Source organism: Papio anubis, chromosome 5 (assembly GCF_008728515.1).
Source record: "Papio anubis isolate 15944 chromosome 5, Panubis1.0, whole genome shotgun sequence".
Taxonomy (NCBI): domain Eukaryota; kingdom Metazoa; phylum Chordata; class Mammalia; order Primates; family Cercopithecidae; genus Papio; species Papio anubis.
The window spans coordinates 43,270,720-43,290,964 of NC_044980.1; the positions used below are offsets into that span (position 1 = coordinate 43,270,720).

The 20,245-nt window shown below is 35.5% G+C and overlaps 1 protein-coding gene across 1 annotated transcript in view; it reads right to left on the bottom strand.

The window, feature by feature from the left end:
* Positions 1-1,834: 1,834 nt before the first annotated feature.
* Positions 1,835-20,245, bottom strand: part of FGF10 (fibroblast growth factor 10) — an 85,023-nt gene continuing 66,612 nt past the window's right edge. The window contains exons 3-4 of the mRNA XM_009208388.4: positions 9,442-9,545; positions 1,835-4,639 (exon numbers count right to left, since the gene is read on the bottom strand). Of these exons, the coding sequence (XP_009206652.1) occupies positions 4,442-4,639; positions 9,442-9,545 (302 nt within the window). The 3' untranslated portion in view covers positions 1,835-4,441. The remainder of the gene's footprint in view (positions 4,640-9,441; positions 9,546-20,245) is intronic.

Consider the following 20,245-nt stretch of genomic DNA (forward strand, 5'->3'; position numbering starts at 1 on the left):
AAGAATAACTGGAATTGGTGGGAAATACAGGAATAGAAAATGTGTTTACATCATAGTCTCATTTAATAAGATGTAGCAAACAACCATTTGGTGTTTGCACCTGCAGCACTGCTGTCTCCTTGGTGTACTCTTCTTCACTAGTTGCAGTTGTGTGGGCTGCCAAAATCTTCACCTTGCCTCTCTGTGGTCATATCACTGAAGATTGGTCAATGGCAATGCCCAAATCTCTTATACTGATTGGTCTAGAGGTTGGTATGTGATCCAAACCTGGCCAATAAGGGTTACATCTAGGATGTTTACCTTTTTGGATCTTGCAGGAAAGGAGTTTGGGGTTTTTGGTTTTGTAGTAGGAGAGAAGTAGACTCGAAGCAATCTAGCCTAACCAAATAAAACCAATAAAAGGTAAGAGAAAATGAATGTCTGAGAGGAAGCAGATCTTCGTTGCTTCATTTCTAAGTACTATAGAACTCAGAGTTCCTTTTTCTCCTGAGCATCCTTCAAAGATATTCCTCTTCCTTTTTATTTTTTATTTTTTTCAGTTTAAGTTGGAAAAGTCCTACTTCATGAAATAAACAAGAACTCTTAATCAATATGGTATCTGTTTTCATGTATATGTCCTACTTCTAATGTACTAGACATCTTCTCTTAAATATTTTAAGATATACACATACATATATATGTGTGTGTGTGTATATATATATATATATATATAACTTTATTTAGACAAAATTTGAACCAGCTAACCCTTCACTAATATGAAAAAGGTAAATTTTACTTCACTGAATAATCATAAACCTTGAATTGGCAGCATCCAAATTATTAGAACTGTGCAGCATTAATGCTGATCTATGTAAACTGGGTTCATAAACTTGCTTGGGCCCTGGAAGCAACTTGCATTATTATGTATTTTTTCTCTCTAATTTTCAAATCAAATTCATTTGTCATTCATCCCCTTGAAATCAGATTCTGCAGCCACCTGGCTTTCCTCCAAAAGTCTTCCATTGTTTCACAAGCCATCCTCGTTTCCAATTCATTTTTCTTTATCCACTCTGTAAATTAGGTGGACCTGAATACTTAAGAAAGATTGAAAGCATTTGGTTGTTATTAAAGTAAGGATAGCTAACTCACACATGTGAAACATTAAAGAAAACTTACAAATGTTTGAGTAATTTATTTTTTCTGTTGTTGTTTGGGGCTGTTGGGCATTTAACCACATCCTGCCATGCACATACTTGAGCTTCTCTCTTTATTACCAGGTAGAGTTTCTGACTAATAAAACAAACAAGGACAATATTTTAATTTTCTTTTCCCAACATTTTTATTGTTTTTATTTAAATGTAACATGCTATAACTGTTCGGCCTTTTGGGAGTTAGGAGGAGAGAGTGATTCTATACCTTTATGAGGAGTATTTTCAGAAGCAAAACTCAAATAGACACATATTTGTGGCTGATGCACTTTAACTTTGTGGGCCTAGGGCCATACTCCTACAGAGGCAGAGCTCTCAAAATCTCCAATTTTTTTTTTTTTCCAAACCTACAACATTCAGGGCTGGGCATTTTTCAGTGAACAAAGGGACCAGAATTCTATTTCCATTTGAAGCAAACATGCCACCATGCCAGTGAAAAGAATGTCATTACTCCTCGCCACCAACTGATACTTCGCTATCCCTTCCTTTCTTCTTCCTTTCTTCCTTCCTCCCTCCTCCTCCCTCCCTCCCTCCCTCCCCTCCTCCCTCCCTCCCTCCCTCCCTTCCTTCCTTCCTTCCCTTCCCTTCCTTCCCCTTCCTTCCTTCCTTCCTTCCTTCCTTCCTGTCTTTCTGTCTTTTCTCTCTTTCCTTTCTTTCTGGCTCTTGTTCACCCAGGCTGGAGTGCAGTGGCAAGATTATAGCTCACTGCAGCCTCAAACTCCTGGACCCAAGAGATCCTTCTGCTTCAGCCTCCTGAGTAGTTGGGACCACAGGTACATGCCACCACGCATGGCTACATTTGTTTTGTTTTGTGTTGTTTTGTTTAAGAGAAGGATGTCTCCCTAGGTTTCTCAGGCCTGTCCAGAACTCTTGAGGACTCAAAACCATCTATGTATGCCTGACTCCCCATGACTGCTGGGATTACAGGTGTAAACTCTGGGCAGGATTTTTGTCCTTGAGGGGGTGTGGAGAGGAACAGGAGAATCATTTCTATTTTTGGTGTCTGCAAACTGTAATACATTTTGCTAGAAGCTGTTTTAATGTCTTGAGTACTATAATGATTACTGTTTACACATAGCCTCTTTGGTAATCTAAATGGCTATGTGAAATAACAATCCAGTTTGTGCCCTATTTGCTGTTACTGTGGTCATCCAATGTGTATTTGTCTCACCAAACATTTAATTTTGGTTGTGGGTGGTCTATGTTTATGTGTCAGGTGCAATTATTATTTTAAAATAAAGGAAAAAAAGATACCTAGTTTTGATAGGAACACATTACATTATAGCTCACAGACTGAATTACCAATTGAATTTTAACATCCATATTCCAACCACAACAATTAAACATTTTTATAATCTCGTTTGCCAAAAAACAAGTTGGAAGTAAAGTATGATGAAATGCAATTTAAGCTATAAGCCAAAAGACAGTGCCTCAAATGTGTTTCTTCTGAAATACAATTTTTTTGAAGAATATGACCTTTTATAGGATTATTTTATGCAAAAAAATTCTTCATAAAGCAATTTTTAAAAATAACAGATTAAATGGAAGTGCTGGTTAAGTACTGACACCTATAAGTTTGTAAGAGAATCACAGAACACCAGCCTTTCAAGAGGTTAAACTTTAGTAAGACACATTTAGTGAGTCTTTTTTTTGTACCAAAATACTGTGTCCAAACAATAAAACACTTTTTCAAAACAAGAAATATGAAGCTAAAATTGCAGCATCAATATACTTTTATAGGTATTGATTAAAATTATTTAGAACAAATAGTATTTTTGTACAGTTTTAAAATCACCACAGACACTGCAAATAAGGCTTATGTATTTATTTAGTGGAATACAATGTGATGATGATTGGTAAACTCTTATGTACTGTTTTCTATACCTGCTCTAACAAAATGAATTTTGATATGGTTACATTATGGAACCTTGTAAAGCTCTTTAAATTTACAGAAAACAAGTTTTATTTGGTTTTGTAAAGATGATACAGCTTGAACAGGTTTTTGTATATGGTTACACATATACCAGTATACATTTGATTTGCTCAGTTTAAGTCCCTGGGAGAGTTGCACTTAATATCAAATGCTTTGATAGTTCCTTTGGGAAAGATGCATTATGTGGAATTTACAGAGGGTTTTTAGAGATGTGGACAGTCTCTTTACCTCCATGACATATGGCAAAAAATCACGAGTAAATAATGAGGCGAGGCTACTTAAATGTATTTAGCAATTAATTTTCCTTTTTTAGTATATTCTTGGAGGTAAATTGATGTATTGAAAGAGAGGAATTTGGCCTTCTGGTCTATTTATTGAGAGAGGAAGCCTCGAGAGTAATGTATGGTTTCAAGTGATAGCAGACATCTCCCACTCAAGACATGGCACAGCATTGCCATATTTATTGTTGATGGCTATTACTGCAGAAATACAAATTAAGTCAACTGATAGCACATGGGCACTAATACTGCTTCCCTAATCCCAACTCCTATTTTTGAAGTGTTTGCCAAGTTTTAAAAACACTTTGTCGTGAACATGCATGTGGTGTGCTGAAGAAAAAGAAAAGATAAAGACAGCTGCTGAGGATACTCTTTAAAACCCCAAAAGATATTTAACATCCTATTAAATAAATAACTTAGAAAGCAATAGAAAGGGATGAAGGCAGAATGCACAAGCATACCATACTATTTGTATTGTTAGAACAGTTTCACACTAACATGTTTATATTTTTAAATTCTATTCAATTCTTCCATGAGACCACATCCAGAACTCCTTTGGTTGTGCATATGATATGACCCAAGTGCTTTCCAGTAAATGCTTGCGTGTATTACTGCTCATTGATTCATTAGGCTTGAATGAGCAATGAAGTCTTTGATATGAGTTCGTATTCCATAAATAACTTTCCCGAAGATTATTCATTCAACAGATTGTTCTATGTCCTTTAAGTTCTATCTCAGAAGTTTCAAAACAAAAACCTAACAACAACAACAACAAAAACCCGGCCACAATGTTTTTCACTTGGGAATAACTTCTATCCCATTTGATCTGCCTATATCTTGATTATAAGACATGATACAGAACTAATTAAAAAAACATCATATGTCAGCAGTGAATACAAAAACCTTCAAAGTCTGGCTTTCTTTTAAGCAAGCAGACATCTGCAACATGTCTTTGCCTTTCAAGCTACTGTCTTCATGAAGAATATCCACTATTCTTGGCAAAAGAGCCATGGTTCTGCTGCATCCACAAACATTGCCTTTCTCTATGAGTGTACCACCATTGGAAGAAAGTGAGCAGAGGTGTTTTTCCTTCGTGTTTTCTGTCCTCTCCTTGGAGCTCCTTTTCCATTCAATGCCACATACATTTGCCTTCCATTATGCTGCCAGTTAAAGGATGCATAGGTATTGTATCCATTTTCTTCTATCCTCTCCTTCAGCTTACAGTCATTGTTAAATTCTTTCTGCAAAGGAAAAACAACAGACTCTTTTATTCCTATGGTGATTGTACTTGATTTCATTTGATACAAATGATCCAGAGAATTCCAGTCCAAGGATTCTGTTTGTAGTTGCCATCTGTACCTAAGGTGTGTGCTTAATACATAATGTCAACAATAGAAAAGTAAATCTCAGAGCCACAAAACACATTCTGTTTGAAAGCACATGATACATTTTAATTGATCATCATAGTCATTTTTTGAAAGCCGTTTTAAAAAGCTGATGCGCTTTGAATATTACATGGTTTAAGGGCCTAGAATAATTGTCAAGAAATAGACATCCCACTAACAATATTTGTGATGAGTCAGTAATAAATAATAGTGTTATAATGCTTCTTTTACAGTAATAACCAGGGGCCAATGGGAAAAAATAGAACTAAAGGAAAGATATGGGCTTGTCAAGTTTGCAAACTTTACCTACAAATCCACAATAAATACACACACACATTCATAAGAAAGCAGATCTTATAGCAAAACCAAATAGTTCTACATAACCAAAAAGGGGGATATCTTCCTTCCAAATATCAAATTTCTTAATTTAATGAAATTATTTGCAATATTCTATAGCTTGGAATTTTGACAGATTTTGCTCATGAACTCCAGGGATTGAAAACTAGGACATGGAATTCCTCATTTTGTGAACTACTGTGTTGAAGAAATTGTGAGCATGGTGAATAGCAATGCCTATATTGTATAAGCCTAAGGACTTTGATCCTGGGAAGTTCCATCCTATAGCCATAGAGCTTTGGTTTTGTTCAGGAGGCTAGCTGGATTTAAGGAGACACACCTGGCCAAGGCTTTGCTCTCACTCACTCCGCAAATCCAGGATCTTACTCTGGAGTTAAGAGGAGGTACCTCAATGATCTCAAGACTCTGGCTTTAGAAGTAAGCTCTTTTTTTATACTCAAACTAAAGTAGTTAAGAAGCTAAGGAATTGGAGCACTTGCCCTCTGGTTCTAACTTCTTCATCCAGAGCAAGGGCCCCGTAGGCATAGTTCAGTTGAGGACTCTACTTGGCAGTTTCTCTCACCTTGAGATATTTTGAAATTTCTACAAAATTCCAAATTCCTGAAAATGTATATGTTTATATACCTAGGTGTCTATAGGATATATCACAATTTTGAACATCATCAGAACCATAAGAAGCAGATATATTTTATGTTAATGTTACCAGCTCAAGTTACCTGTCCTGAAATATTTTAGTCTTAAATACTCCTCTTCTATAAAGTAATATTTAAACATAACATTCAAATGATGATTTAACTGGCTGAAAGTAAGAAGGAAAGGTAAATTATTTAAGGTAAGGATTTTGATAAAACAAAAATAATTCTGTATTTCAAAGGAATATAAATCCTTAGTATAGATTTACTTTTATTCTCTTTATCTCAGTCTGTCTAAAACTACCTACTTTTCAAAGCAGAGTTAATTTTTAAAATATGGATAATTATGTTCATTTCAATAAATGGGGTACGTTTAGAGGCTAATGAAGGACTGAGATTATTTGAGGTGATTTTGTATTTCAGATGAAGCTATGTAGAGAAAAGTGGGAATGTATGCTTAATTAATTTTCCTCCCAAAAATTAATTTATAGAGTAATGTTTCTTAAATTGAAGTGCACATGTATCAGCCTTTTCTTTCAGATGTTTTAAATATTTGGGCCATAGGTCAAAGGTACCAAAATCTCTGGAGAAGGGGCCTCAAATATATTGTTGACAGGATCTAAGAAAATCATAAGCAGTAATGTATAAAAAGAAAATTCAGGCTATGGCAAGGTCTCAAAAGCAGGGTTCGGGGAGTTTCTTGAAAAGAAGTTTGGATTTTTTCCAGCTACCTGAAAAATTTCTTTGGTCTTTAAATCATGCTCTATGAAGGCCTATTCTATTTAATTCCGTTTTATAATTTATTTACTGAATCCCATCAGTCAGGAGAAAACTCACAATACAATAGATACATTGCTTTGATAACGAACAATGAAAATATAAGAAAGGTATATAGTTTCCAAAAAGAAATAGAGGAAGATCATTCAAGAGAATAGATATAAAACTGGTTTAATCAGTCAATCTGAATCTTTGCCCAAATTAGATTTTTAGGAGGGCTTACAGAATCGATGGATACTATATGAAACAAAAAAATGAAGGTAGAAATTACAAGAGTTGTCACCTAATATACAGAATTATATTAGATATGCATTCATAAATTTTGATGTTAGTCCTATTCCATTCTGAGCAGAACATTCAACTTGAATAAATTTTTTGTTTAATTTTAACAAGCCATAATTTTTCATTATTCCTAGTAGAAATGTAAAGTCACAGAAAAAAGAATATTATGGTTAGAGAATGAGTTTCTTTCTGAGACAGGCTGGAAGTGTAAATCATGTTCTGTAATTGACTGAGCTTCCAGGAGAGGTTAGGTTTATGCAGTGTATAACTGTGCTCTGTACAGTTCTAAGTGCTGAACAAATAGCGGGGGACAAGACTGACCTCGCTGTCTCCAAGGTCACAATCTACTGGGAGAAGACAGTGAACAAAAAACACATTAATGAGAGAAATCTCAGCTAAGTGCCACTGAAGATAATAGAAAGCCACTGGACTGTACTTTAGATAAAGAATTTGAATGAAATAATTCACAGAGCTTAGAGCTCAAGATGAAGCATAAGCACAATCTATGAGCTGTGTTGCGGGCAGAAGAAAAAAGGAGAAATGTGAAGAAAATTATTAAATATTTTTATGTCAGAGTTTATTTGAAAGTTATCCATTTCTCCTTGATGTCATGTTTTTAAATAAGTATATTTTATCAATTAAAATTATTTAAAATATTTTATATTCATTAAAATTATTTACATTTTCTTCCTTAGTCTAAATTAGTGTTAGCTGACTTTAAGACGTTGGGTCTAGACTAAGTAATGAAAACATTAAACATGCCTCAAAAGTGATTATGATGTGAACCCCTAAATGGAACCACTTTTTATAATCGTCTGGTATTCCTCTGGGTTCATTAGGGGAGCCACGGTAATGAAATTTTACTAAAATTCCTCTGACCCCCACACAAAAAAACCATTTACCCTAGTCCCAGGGACCAACTCAAAGCATGCTTGACTCCCCAGTTAAAAGTGAATCTGATATTTGTAAAACGCAAGGTTACCCTACATCCAGACCAGCAGTTCTCAAATTGTGGTTACTGCAACAGCAGCATCAGGAACACCTGGGACCATGTGAGGAATGGAAATTCTTGAACTGCACCACAGACTTATTGAATCAGAAAATATGGCTGTGAGTACCATTATTCTGTCTTTTAATAAGCCCTTCCAGTGATTCTGATGCATACTCAAGTTTGAGAGCTGCTGGTTCTAAATGGTCACTATCATCAGCCTTATGCTAATCAATAAAGTAAGTTTATCTACAAATTTAAAGTGAAATTCCTTTTTGATTACATAAAAGTGTAAAAATGACACAGGATCTGTTTTGAAAAATATAAAATTATTTAAGAGATTTGTGTCACAGATTTTATTTCTGGCCATATGTAACATTACATGTTCTCCAAAAAATTCAGTTAAATTTTTTCCAAGTTTACAGCTGCCTTCAATATACTCCCCTGCAGTAGAATCCAGAGAAAAAAAAATGAAATTCAGTTAGCATCCCCTTGATGTACCTATGGGAGGGACACAATAAGATGGATCCACATGCACAAACTAATATACCCCTGTCATCATTCGAATGACAGCTAAGAGATTGAAACTTAGTTCCCAACTTTATCATAGGGCTGCTTTACTATACTTGATCCTTTCATACATGTAACAACCAATGATGCTGTAATTATTTCATATTTGTTAACATTTTCCCCTAAATATATTATAAATTATTTGAAGTCAAGGCCCATTTCTTACTTCTTTCTTATGCATCTTTGATATGTCAAACAGTATCTGGCATATGGTAGATGTTGATATGATTGATTGATGCATTTTTTTTCTAAGGACCTGAACAGGACAAATTGTCTCACTGCTGGTAATTTAATTATTGTTACAACTGCAATTATAAAACAACTATTTGGTATTTTAAGTGAGATCTTAAATTTCTAAAAAATTGGTTTAAATGAGTTTGATCCAAGATTGCAGAAGTGGTATTCCAAATACTCAACACCTGGTATGGAATACAGCCATGGATGTGCCCAAAGCACTGCAGGGATATCTGCTCCACAAGGACCCTATTGCAAAGAATATTTCCCATATACATATATATGATTTTGAGGCATAATTTGAATTAATGGTTATTGTCTAGATAAATAAAATTCTAGAGTTGATTGAACAACAAGCAAAATGGTGTCTCTTGATGCATTTCCCCATTTCAGATTTTAACAAAATGCAAAACATCTGAGCCCTTGTTTTATCTTCAGCCATAACACACACATAATACATGGGTTTCTACTCAATTCAAGATCTTTATTCTTAGTGTTTTTTCTCCAAGTTGTCTGCAGTTCCCGTGCCAATCTGACCAGATGCTTCCGTGAGAGCCTGACTTGGTTAGCAGTTTAGAACATTCACAGACACATGCCAGCAGCAGCCTGTGTGGTGGACTAATGGGTGAACAACAGAGGAGATTAGAGAATTGGAAGAGCTGTTTGGCCAGCCTTTGAAACAGTGGTGACCGACCCACTGTGGCTCTATTTACTAGCAATAGAAGGATAACAAAGCTATTCAGTGTCTGGAGGAAACATTCCAAAACTGTGGTAATGATTTACTGAAGTGGATTTGAAAACAAAAGCAGAATACTTACTGAGCCATAGAGTTTCCCCTTCTTGTTCATGGCTAAGTAATAGTTGCTGTTAATGGCTTTGACGGCAACAACTCCGATTTCTACTGATGTTATCTCCAGGATGCCTAAAACATACAATTTGAAAAAGCTAAATAAATAATCCTAAAGCTATTTGGAAGAAAAGTAAAATCAAAAGAAACTATTGAGGTTTTTTTTTTTTTTGGTGGTTCTAAAAAAGGCTCAAAACATTGGTAAACAAACAAGCAAATCTTGTTCAATGTGTCTTAAAACCCAGCAAGTATTTCCAGCAAATATATGGAAGAAAGTAATAAGGCTTTAAAAGAATTCCCCTTCATTTTACTCTGAGCATACATAGAAAAATATTGTTTTAATTAAAATGTTTCCTTTGCTAACTCTGCATTTTCAACCCTATAAATATTGAAACAACTCCACTCAGTTTAGATTTCAAAATAAGTTATCAAAGCACATATCTGTACTATGGTATTAAATTAAATCTATAGCACATGTCAATAATATGTCAGATTACCTCAATATGTGAAAACAGTGGTAAACTATTTCTTCTTTGTAGGATCTAGATAAACTAAATCTCTTGGCTACATTTAACTGATAGATTCATTTCTGGTAAATGTGTTGACATTCTGAGATACAGAGAGACTAATCCCAACATCTACACTGTCTCTGAAATAGCAGAATCACTGCTCTGTGTTGGGGGAAAATCCATAAACATGGACTTTTAAAGTTTTTTTTTCTAGGAAAAATGGAAAATCGAGGGAAGTAGTAAGAGGTAGACAACAGCTCCTTTTCCCCTTATACACAAGTTTCTATTGCTGCATCTAAAGATAATTTTCTCGGAAAAGTTCGTAGATCACAATAGGGAAGGCAGTTTATCGTCTACCCGAAGTGCCCACCCATTTTAGTTCAAGAAGACTTAAGGAACTAAAACTACATATTTCAAAATTCTCAGCAGTTTGTTCAGGGTAGAGAAGTAGCATTGTGATTAGCATGTGACCCCTGGAGCCAAAATACCTGGGTTCAACTCCTGGCTTTACATTTATTAGTGAATTACCACAGTAGAAGTCACTGAAGTGTCCCATGACTCAATTTTATTTGCAAAATGGGCAACATAATAGTACCTCCCTCATAATTTTGTTGTGAATATTAAATGAGATAGTACCTATAAAATGATTAGAATTTTCCTGGAACTTAGTATCTTCTTAATTATCATTAGAGGGGAGTTTTTCTCCAACAGTTCCAGATTTTGGAAATTCTTCAATGGGCTTTGTAAATCCTGAGCAATACATACAAATTCCCATTGGCTTAATACATAAAATCTGAAAGTTGAGCATATTATCATTTGTCATGTATCATGAGAAACACCATCCCCAATGTTGTCTACAGATTATATGTTTTCACTCTACCCATAGAGATAGAGTGGCTTAACTTATTCTCGAGAGATGAATACCTTCTGTCTTATACCTTCACGGGTTAGCCTTATGCAGGCTAATAGAAATGCTTGAGTTTCCCCTGTTGCAAAGTTGACATAACCAGAGACTTTGCCAAAACTACATGTCAGAGACCCTTTTGTCCATGTATCTGTAGGAAGTCTCTGACCTAACACAGCACTCCTTTTCATCAAAAGAGGTATATCTCACTCCATTTGCAAGCCAAAACCAAGGAAAGATTGTGAAGGATAAAGGAGACATTATCTGTGGTTTTTTACATCCGTTTCCCTTATGCTGGTAGTTGCCCTAAGGTATACACACACGTACAAATACACACACACACATTTATTTGCATATTCTGAAAAATATTTTAATTCACACAATAACCCTCTAAGGATACTATTGTTGGTCTCGATTACAAATAAAGAAAAAAAGGAAGATACTTAGATTATTTAACTCACACACACACAGGTGGTAAGGTGCTAAAGGTCAGGAATAATGGTTGTTAACACTTAAGCCTCTGACTTTTAGATGCTATTGCTTGCCATCTCTGACTATGTTGCCTCTCCATCATCTCTTCCTCCTCTTTCCCATTCCTACAAGGGAATCCTGTTGTAAACCATCTGACAAAATGACTCATCAAGATAATTTTCTTTAATGACTTAATGTGCTGTTCCTCCCAAGGATGATGGCATGCCACAGAGGATAACGTCTGAATCTTAGAGAACAAAATCTAATATACTTTATTTATGTCATAAGCAGAAAATACAAAGCAGAGCAGGAGGTAGAATTCGGAGGCAAAAGATTAGGCAGTTCCTTACATTGTCTGGCTAAAAGACAAGAAAGTACTGTCAGTAAACTGCAAGATATTACCTTATGTATACTTTTGAAACTGAAAATTAATAGAACAAAGGGGAATGAAGGATGATTTTAATCAAAAAATAAACCAATATTTTTGAAGGTGCATGCAACATTGTGGGATTAAACTATACTAACAGACTAAGCTATAGTAATAGTATAATATATATCTGAATTTTTGACCAATTATTTCTGAGGATGCACTGCATGTGGTATTGTAGATTATATTTAGCTTAGATACGCCTTGGTTTCTTTCTGCTTTACCTGATTAGGAGCGCAATATTCAAAGACTCAATCAATCTTTTTTTTTCCCACTCTGCCACTAGTTTAGGCAAGCTTAAAAAGGTTTAGCTATTATTTTTATATTATTATTTAGTTATTGTCTCAAAATAGAAAAAGGGAAGACATAGGTGATTTAAAATCCTTTCGAATTTTGAAAATAATTTTTGGACACAGCGTATGGTCAGGTAAGTTATAATTTGATCATCTTGTGGGTATTGGACAATGACTGCACCTCTTATAAACATCTGTGAATGTAAAAGGGGAGCTCTGAAGGACTGAAGCCTAGAGAACTTCTTTACTTTTCATAAGGAATCACTCCTGTTTGTTCTGTTATTTGGTGAGGATGATCAAGTTTGCCTATCAAATTATTTTTGGAAAAGAGCTCTAGAATTTTGTTTGAGGATTGTTGGATCAGTAGCTTATAGTTCTATATGTGTATATTTTGAAGCAAAACTAAATACCAGTTAAAAGAGCCTCCAGGAGGAAAGTGAGTTGAGGGCATACTGGATCTCCCTGTGTTTCTTACAAGTTTATGACTACAATTATCTTAACATTAAAAGTTAAAAAAAAAGTTTTTTTTACTCAAAGAAACACTTGAAAATTATATTATTAATGAAAGGTCACATTAATTATATTTCCCATTCATGTAAATCAGATATTTTATAAATTTATAGGCATATTCTTGTAGTGAAATTCTATTATCTATATTAAGTTGTAACTATATTAGTTTTTATATCCCTTAAAACATGAATAGCCCAGGTAGCATTGTGAATCTATTTAAGGGTCTTTGGACAATTTAGTTCAGTCACTTAGGAAGACCTAGGAGGAGAAGGGTACACTTTTAGAAAATGAAAATATAAAGTCAAATACGTACTGGTTTTTCTATTGAAAAGTCTATGTACTATTGGAAATAAAAGACAAATACACGGATAACTACAATAAAACATGTTACACGGCAGTAAGTGATGACTTAAGATGATGACAAGGGGACTATGGGGAAAAGATAAAGGCAGGTCATACTGGCTGGGGTTCCACGATCAAATTACTGTTGGAAATGAGACCTGAACTGAGTCATGAAGGTTGAGTAAGAAGTGTCCAGGGGAAGGGTGGGAAGGCAAGAGCAAAATCATTAAGGTGAAACAGTATGGTGTTTTCAAATATCATAAGATGTTTGATTTACCAACTGGAGTACAAGGAACAAGGCAAGAAGTTGGGAAAAGTGAAGTTGGGAGATAATGAGACTCAGTTTAGTAAACATCTTGTGCAGATTCTAAGAATTTTGACAACTAGGAAGGATTTTGTCTACAAACATAAAATTGTTTAAATAATACATTAGAAATAAAGTAATATTTAGCAAATTTCTTCAATAAATAGTAGCAATCTATAAAGTTTATTTTAGATTATATTTAAAATCTTTAAAAAGTAAAGTTTTATAGTCAACATTACAAAAGCGATTATGACAAAAATCAGTTCATATTACTTTGCAAATGTTCCCTCATGATACATCATCACCTTAGTAATGGAGAAAATTTTGTGATAATCTCTGAGTGGAAATAACTTCGAAGTCACAATTTTCGTGTACATGCATTTTTTCTTTTAATGCTCATGTATATAATTGTTTGGGCTGGTAGTGTTTTGATGAGTGACTAAATAGTTAATCTGAGAAGGTGGCCATTCACAAGCATCTTTCCCAGCTGCTGCTTCTCATTCTTCACCAGAAGAGGAGCATCTGACCTATTGCCCCCGTAGCAATCATATTGGACAAAAGGCTACTTCTGTTTTGGTGCTATTAGAATAAAAAAGCTATTGGTCTGGAGGGTAACTTTCTCATTAAATATTTTTCCATAAACACAAAAGGAAAAAGTATATGGCAAATAAAACTTGTATTAAATAGAATGGATATAGACAAGGAAAACTAATGTGAAAAATAAATGCAAAATCCTTCTATCCACTCCTAGATAAATAGAACACAAATATATAATGGGATTCTATAGACCGAGTCAATTAATTTGGCTAATGTGTATGAAGCACCAATGTGCAGGGTAGGTGTTAGCTCTCATTCTGAAGGTTACAAAGGCAAACAAGATTTGGTTTTTGCCTCAAGGAGTTTTAAAACTCAGTAAGAAAAAGACACAAATAAGTAATGACAATATAAAACATGAGAAAGAAAATATATTAAGTGTGGTATGAGAGATAAAATATGTTATATATTACTTTAAATAGTGAAGTCATCCTGAAGAAGACAGCTGGTGTTTGAGGTGACTTTTCAAGAGTAGGGTTTTAATAGGGGAGTTTTGGGAAGTTGAGAAGGAACATTCCAGGGAGAGAAAGTGCATGCATAAAAACAGACTTGAAGAGAGAAAGAGCTCAAGTGCTTGAGCCACATTTCTCCCCACCTCCCCCAACAGCACTTTGAGGTGGCCACTAGCTAAAACTAAGGGTTCTGCTTCATTGAGTGGTAGTAGTGCTTTTCTGAGTGAGGAATGTACTTTCCAAAAAAAAAATTATTGTGAAATGTGGAAAGTCTCATTAATTCAGAATCAGTCACATCTATTTTTTTCTAAACATTTTAACTCAAAATTGATTATAATGCTATATAGTCTCATAGTTTTAATCAAGATGCTGAAACATATCATGGTTAGCACAATGTAAGACACAAATCCTAACCTCTCTAAATGAAATCTCTCTCTCTCTCAAGAGTTGTTGTCAGTGTCCTAAGCTCATCTATTACATCCTAGCATAGAAGGACCTAGGGAACTCCTTGGGGTTGTTATCACATTTTCACTAATACCTCTGAGATTATGTGGCCATACCATAGTGTGAGTCTAAATGGCTCTAACTGTGGTATTACCTCTCTTTAAAAATAAAACAAAGTTAAATTAAGTGAAACCTCAAAACATTATGGGAACTCTAAAGTCCCACGGACCAATACTGGAACTGGGCCACACAGAGGGAGGTGAGCCATAGGCGAGTGAGAGCAAGGTTTCAACTGTATTTAGCCATTCTCCATCACTAGCATTACTGCCTGAGAACTGCTTCTTATCAGATCAGTGGTGGCATTAGATTCTCATTGGAGTGCAAACCCTACTATGAACCATGCAACAAGGGATCTAGGTTGCATGCTCCTTATGAGAATCTAACTAATACCTGATTATCTGGGGTGGAACAGTTTCATCCACAAACCATCCCCCCATTCCCCTTCGTGGAAAAAATTGTCTTCCACGAAACCAACCTCTGTTGCCAAAAAGGTTGCGGACTGCTGGCCTATAGCTCATAGGGTTGCAAAGAGTCTCAGAGAGTGGGTGCTAAATATATATTTACTGTCTACTCAATCAGAATAGTGGCAAGTTAACCAATCTTCTATACCAATGGTTCTCAAATATGAACCTGCATCAGAATCATCTGGAAGAACTGCTTAAAGACAGATTGCTGGGATTTTTGACTTAGTAATTCCAGATTGGAGTCAGAGAATTAGAATTTCTAGCATATTTCCAAACAATGCTAATTCTGCTTGTCCAAGGACTACACACTATTCTATATGCTATGATTCAGAGACAGAGCACAGCTTTGATGCAAAAAAGCATTGACAGAACATGTGCATAGAAGCAGAACCACAAACAAGAATAGACACAAGTAATAGCAGGAGCTTAACAACAAGAAAAACTTTAAACAATGTGGAAAATGAGTAACCTCATTTTTGAACAGGTATGGGATTTTTAACATCTACATAACTATGGTATTGTGAATTTGGGATTTGTGTACAGATATACTGCATTGTAGTTGATAGTCATCAGAATCTTTATTTTCTTCTCCATTTTAAAAGTGTGGAAATGTTGGTGGAAACTTAAGTACCTTCAACTACTCATAAGAATTTTATAGGCTTTTTCAAGGGGCTAATTCTGTTAACACAAGAATTAAAGGACTGTATGGCCCCCTTAAAGATATGCACATGGTCAAGAAATTGTCTCAAAGCAATAGGGCTTCACTTTATCCCTCACCCTACACCCAGATTTGAAAGCATATATAGTAATACTTGCTCTAGAATGATCTCATTGCCATTAAAAGGAGGGTACCAGACTGGGCTAATGAGTAATCTAGGTCTAGTACACCTTGTACCATTATATACTCTGGCAGGCCGGGCGCGGTGGCTCAAGCCTGTAATCCCAGCACTTTGGGAGGCCGAGACGGGCGGATCACAAGGTCAGGAGATCGAGACCATCCTGGCTAACCCGGTGAAACCCCGTCTCTACTAAAAAATACAAAAAACTAGCCGGGCGAGGTGGTGGGCGCCTGTAATCCCAGCTACTTGGGAGGCTGAGGCAGGAGAATGGCGTAAACCCGGGAGGCGGAGCTTGCAGTGAGCTGAGATCCGGCCACTGCACTCTAGCCTGGGCGACAGAGCGAGACTCCGTCTCAAAAAAAAAAAAAAAAAAAAAAAACAAAACAAAAAATATACTCTGGCTGCCTTTTTAGTATAATGTATTGGAGTTACTTAGTTTCTCTATCTTCCACAGTTCTGTCAATACACTTGACATGCATTTATAATTACAGATAAAATGAGATCTGAATTTGCAGAAAATCCTTCCCATCTCTGGATAAGATGATATATCTTTCCCAGCATGCTAAATACCAAAATGACACTTTACATTCTCACCTGATAATTCAAGTCATAGGATAAACACAGTGCCTAGCTTAGCCTTATTGATGAGTACAGTGGCAGATCCTAAAACACTTGTCAATTTAAGACTATATTTAACCAGTATTGTCATTGAACCATTGCCATTGATCTAACATTAAAAGTATCAGAAACTTACAATGCAATATAGGGACAATATTCTCAAGTGGTAAATTAATTGTTAAAGTGTGTTAAAGATCAATTTCTTACCGCATTTTTATTACAAATGAAATATGACACCAGATCTTTCCCACTGATCATAAGTAAACAAATATTCACAGATGGCCATCTAATAGGTTTCTTCACAACACTGTGCTAGATCAATAGATTTGGTAAACTTGATTTTTTTTTCTAATTTTTTCCTCACTGGTAGAGATTTTTAAAATGTATTTAACATTATGGAAATATTTCAGGAAATAATTACTTATCAATGTTTAATAATGTCATGTTTTCAAACATTATCTTCTCTGTTCTTAGGATGCATTCACAGTAAGACATAAATGACATGTGTCTAGGACAGAAATGGATTTGTAATTCTTGGGAACTGTTCATAATAAGTGCTGATACAAATTTAACTCACAAAGTGTGAAATGATTCTATCGCTAGTTTTGGATGAAATAAAGATCTAGAAAAGCTTGTGTGCCCCTGGAGATAGAAACTCTACCCTTATTCCCAACTACCAGCAAACAAACAAAACAACAACAACAACTACTGGAAACACTTACATGTTTCAGTCATTTGCTGTGACCCAAGATAACTGACATTTGATCCCATTTTGCAATGAGATAAATTACAGGAAATGGTACAAAACAGAAAAATGAAAGGAAGCCTGAATGATTACCTTAGAAGAGCCCAGCACAACTCATTTGAATGGTAACAAAGCCATGAGCAAGGCAGAGAGTAATTCTTCCTAATAGGTAAACATTTCTGTATCAGAAAATATATTTCTATATGAAGTTTTATGTAGCAATTTGTTGATTTTGCCTTCCCCTCATTTCCTTTAGTAGATAAATCAACCCTTCAAAAATTCTGAAAAGTTAGAAATCCTGGCTTTTTGCCAGGGTATCATGGCCACATCCCACTTTTGTCCCTATTCTTGTCTCCTGCATTTCACATTTTAAGGAAAATCCCAAGGGAATCTTTGTGTGGCTTGTGTCTTCTCACTGAACATTGGAAGTACAGAAAGCCTGCTAGTCTGTATAGAAAGAGTTTCATATACTGACCATGCAAAAATAAGGGACAATCACTGCAATGTTATCACTTCTGGGAAAATAGATCCAGAATGTAAAATAATATTAGAAACATGTTATGCATCAGTAGAAGCCAATTTACTACCCAGATTAGATTTGTTATGATACAGAAGCTTTGGCAAGCATGTCAACTGTCACACTTTTCCCCAAAGTACTACGTTATTATACATTATTTTGAGATATCTTCTATGTTCAATCAAAACCTCTGATCAATCTGAGTTGAAATTACCAAATTTAAAAAGTACTTATTATTTTAGTGAAAAAAGTTCAGATCATTTGAGGCTTGGTCTTAGCAAATTGTAGAGTCAGAGAAGAGCTCGAAGAATTCTAGAGATTGTCTGTTTCATATCCAATGCTCTTTCGTAATAGATGACTTTGGGAAATCCGGAGAGATTGAGGGACTTATCTGTAAAGGTTACTTAGAGCCTTAAGTAAATACTTAGTCTACCACACAATGAGGCTCCTGCTAACATTTACGAACAATTGGCAGCCAGGCAAAGATTTTATATCTTGTTTCTTACACAGAAACAATTCATTCTACTGGGGCTTGTCCACTGCATTTTATTTATAAACGGAGAAAAAATTTTAAGCTAACATAAAGGGTTAGAGGAATTACTGCATGGCATATTTTATTAAATGATCAACATGTTAATATAGACATTTACCCTAAAGACATTGCTATAAACTGTCTACTACATTTACTCAGGTTTTTATGAATTTCTTTAATATAACTAATTATAATATAGAGTATCTTTTCTCCTCAATTTAAGGAAAATAATAAAATGGGTTAGTAGATATTGATATTGGGTTTCCTGTAAGAAAAAGTATTACTTGATGCATTAAAGTGTTCACAAATTAGCTAATCATGAACAGCCCTAAGTAGTTTAAAATACTTAATATGGAATAAGTTTGAGGGGTTCAAGCTGTAAGCTCACTTTGAACATGTGTATTGTAAATCTGACAAGCTTCCAACATGGTATGGATACATAATTGGCCCCTTAACTCCTTCAAAGATTGTTTCCATGATTACTTAGATAGTGGGTAATCATAATACTTTTAAGAAATATATATTCCACTGTGTGGTATGTGAATTTTGATTTGTGCCGAAAGACAATTTGTCTATTTATGTATACTTGACAAATGACAACATTGATTCATTTGCCATAACTATACATTTCTGTAACTCAGGGGTCCCCAACCACTGCACCATGGACTAGTACTGGTCCATGGCCTGGTAGGAACCAGGCCGCACAGCAGGAAGTGGCTGGTGGTGAGTGAGTGAAGCTCCAACTGTATTTACAGTCACTCCCCAGCTACTGCCCATCACTTGTTACTGCCTGAACTCTGCCTCCTGTCAGATCAGCAGCAGCATTAGATTCTCATAGGAGCTCGAACCCTATTGTGAACTGCATATGTGAGGGATCTGGGTTGCACACTTCTTATGAGAATCTAATGCCTGATGATCTGAGGTGAAGCTGAGGTGGCTATGCTAGCACTGAGGAGCAGTTGCAAATATAGATGAACATAAGCAGAGAGATTTGACTGCACAGAGACCATAATGAATCAGTTGTTTGCAGACTCATATCAAAACCCTATCTGTGAGTGACAAGTGACAATTAAGCTGCATATAGTGGCAGGCTTTATGGTGGCAGGCTTTATATTGGCGAGCGAGTTGATGTACTCCGACTGTACAATTGCATCTGGTATCAGGCTTTAAGTCAGAATCTAGCACTTAATATAGTCCATGCATGGTCCATCCATTATTGTATTTACCACTTCCATCCACGCTTTTTTCTTGCACTGTGCTCTTGTTTCAGTCACAGTTTTGGTAAGCCCACAAGCTAAACCAACCAAAATGAGTAAAAAACAAACATCACTGGAGAGCTTCTTTGAAGGAGGGAAAGACCCAGTGATGAAACAGTAGAAGACTCTAAGACAACCTACCAAAATATCAGCATTTAAAAGAAAATAACAAGAGTCCTACTTAAATTATGGATTAATTGCAACAGGTGATTCACATTCACTCTGAAAGCCTGCTTTGTATAATATGTGATGACTGGCTATCCAACAAAACCATAAAACCTTCAAAACTGCTTCACCACATGGAGATTAAGTACTCTGCATCAAAAGTCAAGTTCAACTCTTTGGAGGTTATTTATCAATTTATTTATTTATTTATTTATTTATTTATTTATTTATTTGAGGTAGGGTCTCACTCTGCTACCCAGGCTGAAGTGCAGTAGTACAGTCTTGGCTCACTGCAACCTCTGCCTCCTGGACTCAAGTGATACTTCCAT